The following is a 7847-nucleotide window of genomic DNA, read 5'->3' as shown; positions in this document are numbered from 1 at the left end:
TATAATGGAGTTTTCTATAGAAAAATATTATAGAATTATTACAGAGACGATAGATTATTTTAAAATAATTATGAATATATATATATATATATTACAATTATCATATTCTAATTTAATTATAAAAAAATATTCATCTAAAAAAAATTATAACCAAATATGATTGTGAGAATCATTTAGAAAATAAAATTATGAGAAAGTTACCCCATCCAAATTCTTAGGATGTTCTTTGGGTGGCTACAAAATTTTATAAAGTTGGTAAACAAATAAAAAAATCAAAATGTATATTTTTACAAAGCAATTTTCTCATTGAGCCCATCTTTTTTATTCATTTGCAGTATAGATATAATGGAAGCAGTTCAGCCAGCATTTGTACACGAGGAAACAAACGTACAGCAATGTATATTTAGGCAAAGCATTCATGGATAACAAAGGACTTTGAGTAGCAGATTACTATGTATCAGCAGACCCTCTGTTTCTGGGGAAGGGAATTGCATCTCTGATATCATCAAGGCCAGTTACGAACATCACAATTTCTTCCAACCCAGCGCTGAAACCTGAGTGCTGTACAGTGCCATGTCGCCTCAGATCCAAGTACCAATCATAGTCTTCTTGGACCAAGCCAAGCTTTCTTCCCCTGAACAAAATAGCAAAGTCATCTTTAAACAAAGAACAAAACTCTGTATCTATCCGCTGCCACTTTGAAGGGAGAGCTTAGCGGCGTAACTATTCCCTCGTCGGAACCTAATGATGTCACCCACCGGCATCAGTTCACACTTGCTTTGCCCCACTGAAGATGTGAGCTGGCCGTAGTAGAGGGGATTCGAACCCGAGATGGGGGGTTTCCAACCGTGCTCGCCCATCAACCACCTTAAGCCTCGTTGGGTACTCTGTCCATCTTCACTCATAGGGGTTGTTTAATTCAATGTTGTTCAAATAACAGTATCTTTTTTCATAATTATATTATTTAGATAGTTGGTTCAATGCTATTTTTATCTAAGGCTTTGTTTGGGACAATTTTTTTACTGTTTTCTAAAACGGTTTTCTAGTAAAAAAATTCTAATTCAAGAATTTTTTTATAATAGAAAGTTGATTTAGAAAGCAAAAAAAAAAATTTCCAAAACGAAGCCTAAATATAATATTATCTGAGGCCGGTCTGTTTTTTTTTTTTTTTGCCATAAAATGGCATGATATCAATATGTCGGCAGATTTGAATGAGATCTATAATATCATAAAAAATATAACTTAAATATCATTTTTGAAATCATTATTATAAAATACCACCAAACTAAACAGCTACATCCATTAATAATATAAAATTAAATAACATATGCCAGACAACAACCAACCTCACAATATTCATAAAAGAAAATAAATCAGGCAATGAAGAGCTTAAAACAAAAAACACAAATCTCTATGTTTAAAAATATATGTTTTTAAAATGTTTATATGAATATGCTCTAGTGTTCAAAATTCATTAAAAAACAAAACAAAATTATCAACCTTTTACCTCTCTATGAGCTTATCAAGACGCTCTTCCTTTTGGCCTCCCTGAACTAATTTTCCAGCCTGAATGTATTCTATAAGCTCAGTTATTTGTAATATAAAGTGAAGCTCAGAGAAAATAAGCACATACTACTCACCTTTGGTGCAATAATGTCGAAAGCCGAAACTGTTTTAAAATCATCTCTAACCCGCAAATAAAAGGGCTTCGAATCTTTTGGGTGGTCATATATGATGACTGGCCGACCATAAATCTCATCAGCCAGAATACTGTCATAATAATTGAAAAATATTTGAAATTGAATTCTAAGAAACAAAGTACAGAGACTTAACAGACAAGAAGTCAATATGCAGGCATTAAAGAGTGGTACCTTTCATGTTCTCTAGATAGAATCGTGCCCCACTCAACTTTTTCTTCAAACCTCTTAAAAACACAATTCAGTAGCTTTAGGGCTCGTTTGGGACGACTTTTTTACTGTTTCTTAAATCAACTTTTTAGCACAAAAATTACAATTTTTGTACTAGAAAGCTGCTTTAAGAAGCAGTAAGAAAGCCGTCCCAAACTAAGTCTTAATGAGATAAGAAAAACAACATGAGCAACAAATTGTGCTGTTTTACCTTATTTAAAATTTCCACAGCCTCTGTATAACTGATTCTTGCAAAAGGGCTCGATCCCATAGATTTAATGCGGTCAATACACTTGTTGTCGATTCGCTTGTACATGAATTGCATATCATGGGGGCAGTGTTCGATGATAGAATGACATAGGTACCTCAAAAAGTCTTCTGCACAGTTCATTGCGTCCTGTACACTAGCTCATTTGGACTTAGAAAAAAATTGTAAAAAAGAAATTAGTTCAAAGGAATAAGCTGCAAAGGAGCTTCATTTTGCTGTTTTGATGCAAGTAAAAAGGTAATTGATCATGAATTTAAAAGTGATTGGTTATTCTCTCTCCCTCTCTCTCTCTCTCTCTCTCTCTCTCTCTCTCTCTCTCCCACCTCTCTTCTTCTCTCTCTCTCTCTTTCCCCTCATGTAGAGTGTGGGGGTTTGTTTATAGATTTTCATGAATGGTGCAACCCGTAAATATAGAGAAGATCCGGGGCAGGTTCGAAGTGCTCCATTGGATGACTCGTATTGATTCCCCCAATCATATAGAGTTTTTCGATTGTTTAAGTGCCTTAACGATGTTGGAATCTAGCGATCTTGGGCATGAACAACATAACATATTCTTGACATGAAAGCCTGCAAGATGGCTAAAAAAAGTGAACAATTTGCTCATATTGGATGCGTGATGTATCTAATAATGGAGGAAAAAATAAAAGCCTGCAAGATGGTTAAACCAATTTGCTTCTTGATATTTGCCTATAATAAATAACTAAAACATAACAACTGAGACAATAAAAGAGGGCATCACTTAGCTTTTTGAAGCAAATTTAGCAAATCATGCTAATATAAAACAAATTAAATAAAGCATAATGAATAGCTCTGTTCATGAACTATTAGTGTTTAACATTAGCTTAATTTTGTATTCATTACCTATTGCACCACTGGATACCGCTGTTCTTCCAATGTAATAATGTCATAAAAAATGAAAAAAAAAAAAAAAAAAAAAAAAAAAAAAAAAAAAAAAAAAAAAAACTAAAAGGAGCAAATAAAATGTCAGAAGAAAAAGAATTCTAGAAGTTACATACTTCTAGCCTCGCAAAGGCAAGTTCAACCTCAACCTTCCATGATTCAGCCAAACTCTTTGATGGCTGCCCATCTTCAACTTGAAATGTTGGTCCGAAGGAATAGACACAACTAAGAGAGCAAGCATAGCTTTCAAGGTGAAGCTGTGTAGAAGATGACAAGTATGCCTGGCGGCCAAAGAAATTTTCAGAAAAATCTTCCTTTATAGTCTTCGTCAAGATTGAAGTATGTTTATGTTCCAGTTGATGAGCTAGTTCATTAGCCTTCTGGAGGTCTTGCAATGCAGTGAGAAGGGCCTCTTTGTTGCTATTACTTCTCTTCAGCTCCTCAATTCTCTTGCTTTTTTCCTTAATGGCAGCTTTGATAGTTTCAAGTGTTTTGGCCTCCTGATCATTAATTGCAGCTAGTCTTAGGCTGTCATCAGCTTTGCTTGATAGAATTGAGACTTCAAACATCTTCTTATGGTTCCTTAAATTAGTAGTGGTAATGATGGGCATCTGCACGTTAAGGAAACCATTGCTCTGGAAGAATTGATGAGTAGAATGTGATAGTGAATTACGAATTCGTGCAATTGAGGCTACCTGCATCATGAGTTAACAAGAAAAAACAAAATCTAGTGAGTTAATTATATAATATTAGAAAAGCATGAATATAATCTTCTGACAATCAACATCATAACTTAAATAATCATCTTGGAACTTGGCAAGTGGCATAAAAAGTACAAGTTAATAATCTAATGAAGATTAAGGCTTCGTTTGGGGCGGCCTTTTTATTGCTTCTTGAACCAGCTTTGTAGTACAAAAATTTTAATTTTTATACTAAAAAGCTGCTTCAAAAAGCAATAAAAAAGTCATCTCAAATGAAGCCTAAGTTCCTATAATATCTCGCTCAATTTTGATGATAAAGTGATTTTCAGTACCACAAATGAAATATTTTCACTCTGAGAACATCATCGAAGTACTAAACGAGCATGGCCTAATAAAAATCAACAAAATTTTATGCCAACTAGAGGATTGCTGCATCCGATCATGAGCAAGGTATGGTAGGTGCAGATGGAATTCTTATTAAGGCAATTCCACTAATCTTCCAATATTCTAGATCAGAAAGAGAATCAGCTCCACCAAGAAAAACATGTACAATGTGCAGTACACTAGGAAGTAATAGAATGATCACATCATAAATTTACGGAAAAGCATTTAGTCAAAACGGTCACTAATAATAGAAAAACAGATGGAAATATCAGCGCCTAAACTTTTAGCAGATCAATATTTTTATTATCATCATTAGGCTTATCCCACTATTTGGGATCCACTTTATAAATTCTTATTCTTCATTAGTTCATGTTGAGTTTCCATTTGTAAAACTATATTTAAGCAGCAAATTCTGATTACATTTGTAAAACAAGGGTGATTGTAATAAAATAGCTAATATAAATTTGGAAATGATACCTTCAATGCAAATAGAATCTGATTACTTCTTAGTTTGTATTTTATAGCAAATTACAACTATAAAACTGAAGAGTGTCATGACTATATTTGACACTAAGATGTTGACCCCATAAGTCCTAGTGTAAGATTGGCTTATTAGTAATTTAATGATATAAATTTTGTGTGATATCAATTGACATCTAACGATTTACTAAGTGTTCTACAAGTTACTCAAGTAATTAGCTAAATCATGGTGACATTAACCCTACTCATTAAGTTTCTTTGGAGCCTCTTTAGCTTGAAGATGAGTTCAAGATTTAGAAGAGGCAAGAGCAAAGAAGATTCCAAGGAGAATAACTTTGTGTTTGTGTCTAGATGTTTAAATGTTTGATTGAGCAAATGATCAACATAAAATATCTGAAGGATACAACAACAACAACATCAAGCCTTTATCCCACTATGTGGGGTCGGCTACATGAATCATTTTTCTCCGTTGTGCCCTGTTAAAAGTTAAATTTTCATTTAACTTTAATAAAGAAAGGTCATTTCTAATATTCTCAAATCAAGTCCTTTTATGTCTACCTCTACCTTTCTTAACATAAGTCAAATCTAATACATCTACTTTCCTAACCGGGTCATTTGAAAGCCGCCATTTTACGTAATAAAAAATGAATAATATTTCTTTTATAATTATACAAAATAAATTTTCAATATTACAAAGGCTACTTTATATTGTTTTAAATTTTATTTGGCTTGACATCCTACTTATTTGATTTAGTATCAATTACATATATATGCCTTAATTATATCATTAACTATATAATCACTGAGCAGGAGCAAAATTTGCATTTTTTTATAATCATATTTACTAATGTTTCACAAATTTATGTGATCCTATTACTTCCATTAAATTTGATATTTTTAATTTATTATATAATTAGATATTCATAATTATCATTGTCATTAGTGAATAAATTTAAGCTTAGTTTTATTATATTAAATTCCATGACTTGCGTGCCTACAATTATATATATATATATATCCACTAAGTCAGCAAACCTCCACTGAGGAAAAAAAAAATTCTACGCAGGTTAGTGACTAACCTGTAACTTAATAGCCAGCCGCAATGGCTTTCCACTAAGTTGCTTTTGGTATGTAATGGCTATATTTTTCTAGTTTTGGTTGCCGGATGTTTTTTTCAAATTTGGAGGCATGTTTTGAGTTGTTCATGACGTGCAATATCCCAAGTCACTTTCCGGTCACGGGACGGGTTCGGGTCGAATCCGAAATCGACACGGCATTATTCGGTTCAAATCGAACCCGATCCATTTTTGCAAACTGTTTGGTTTTTCAGACCAAAAACCGACCCACTTTGGGTCCGGGTCAACCCTACACAACCCGAATGACCTGGGACCGATAAAAAATTGCTAGTTTTTTGGTCCAAAAAACAGGTCAATAATATCCGCTTTTTGGGTCAAAATTGGTCGAAAATGGGTCAATCTTGGGTTTCCGGGTCAAACGGGTTTTCGGGTAAAAAAACGGGTCAATTTCGAGTCAAATGGTCAACCTGAACCTGACCCGATTTTTGAAACGGGTCAAATTGTTGAACCTGAACCCGACTCATTTCGGGTCCGGGTTGACCCTAACCCATAATTTTCGGGTAAGATTTGAGTCAGGTTTTCAGGTCGTGTCAAATATTGACACCCCTACCCCCAAGTGTTCTCTTATATAAAACACTCTCATTCATATTTTTCCAAAGAAATATTCAAAATGTTCAGCCTCTGCAATTTTTTTTAATGCAATTAGCATAGGCCAGGGAGAACCGTGCCCACTGTTTACTTCCGTCAAGCAAAAAATACAGAGTGAGCATCAACTAATATTATTCTGATCATCATCAACATAATGAACCAAACATGAAAGGAATACCGGCTTGGAAGGATACAGAAACTTGAGTTACCATAGATGCTCGTGGGCGAAGGTGTGGATAAGCTCTTAAGAATGCCCTTGACAACAGCCCTTTTGACAAGGGATACTTGTCAGCATCAACACCGCCAACATATAAAACTTTTTCCGCTTCAAGTTCCACTGCATACTTTCCTGGCGCCTTCGGTATGGCTATCACTCCTTCAACTAGAATGGAAGTTCCTGTGGGCAGTATTTGGGACAGAGTATGCAGAGATGAATCAACGACTACCTGCAATTACCCAAACAAGGGCTTCCAATCAGCGTGATATAACTATATAAGAGCCATATTTCTAACAATTAACAGTTTGGTCTTCGAAATTAAAAGGAATAATTCACTCAAAAAACTTATCAATGTTAACTTACGACTAGTATAAAGCAAGTGTGTCATCTGCGATTAAATTCAAGCTTTCTTTAGCGTATTAATTAGCTAGGTTTACTAATTTTTACCTGGCTTATCTAATCTGAAAAAAGTCCCCCACAGTAAAGAGTAAACAAACCCATTCTAGCGTAGGAAAGCAAGAATGACTTAATTTTCGAGCCTTTTCCCATATCTATAGACAACTTTTAGAAAACTAGAAAACAAAATGCAGCCGATGATTGCAAAATGTGTTCGAAGTGCAAATAAGCCGAACCTGAAGATTGGCAGCGCAGGACCCATCACTGATCCGCAAGTAGCCAACGGTTGTCACAGGCTTCGCTGGGCCGTCCGCCGGCTTCCCGATCGAAAGTGCGTTGCATACTCCGCCGGTGAGAATCCTTGCGATCGACCGGAGAATGGAGAGCCGGTTAATGAGAACCTCCGAGCAAGTCACGTCCTTTACAACTGGATGAGCCGCAGCCCCAGGCGACAACGACGACGGAACACCCGGCTTCTGTTTCTCCACACCAGACTTCACCCATCCCCCGACCAGAACTCTCTGCCCGGCTAACCCTTTGCCGCCGTCGGCACGGCCTAAAATCGACCGTAGAAAAACCCTAGCGGAGTATTTGAACCGCTCAACCGCCGGCGGCGGCGGCTCCATTTGTGGAATGGATTCATTGCTGGCGGAGAGGCTAGGTTCTGATGCCATTGATGAGATTCGGGGAGAGGAAGGTGGAGAAGAAGATGGAGAAACAGCGATAATTTTATTGAGGGAAATGGGTGCTTGGTAGACATCCGGAGAGGAGAAGAATGCTTTGCTTTTCGAATAATGTTTTAGGAGAAGAGAAGCTATTCTCTTTTAAGTTTTAAATTCACGCCTGCGAGGGAAGTAAAGGAGGGATAAG

The 7847-nt window shown here is 35.8% G+C and overlaps 1 protein-coding gene across 1 annotated transcript; it reads right to left on the bottom strand.

Moving 5' to 3' along the window:
• Positions 1 to 450: 450 nt before the first annotated feature.
• LOC110094191 (asparagine--tRNA ligase, cytoplasmic 2) lies at positions 451 to 7651 on the bottom strand. The gene is made up of 8 exons (XM_020819364.2): positions 7214 to 7651; positions 6574 to 6810; positions 3192 to 3770; positions 2119 to 2304; positions 1872 to 1924; positions 1641 to 1770; positions 1508 to 1566; positions 451 to 634 (listed from the first exon to the last, which is right to left on the bottom strand). The coding sequence occupies exons 1-8, from the start codon at positions 7649 to 7651 to the stop codon at positions 451 to 453; spliced, it is 1866 nt and encodes a 621-aa protein (XP_020675023.1).
• Between the last annotated feature and the right edge of the window lie 196 nt (positions 7652 to 7847).

The sequence above is a fragment of the Dendrobium catenatum genome, unplaced genomic scaffold (genome assembly GCF_001605985.2).
Source record: "Dendrobium catenatum unplaced genomic scaffold, ASM160598v2 fragScaff_scaffold_1661, whole genome shotgun sequence".
NCBI lineage: Eukaryota > Viridiplantae > Streptophyta > Magnoliopsida > Asparagales > Orchidaceae > Dendrobium > Dendrobium catenatum.
This window is presented reverse-complemented; position numbering and strand designations above follow the sequence as displayed.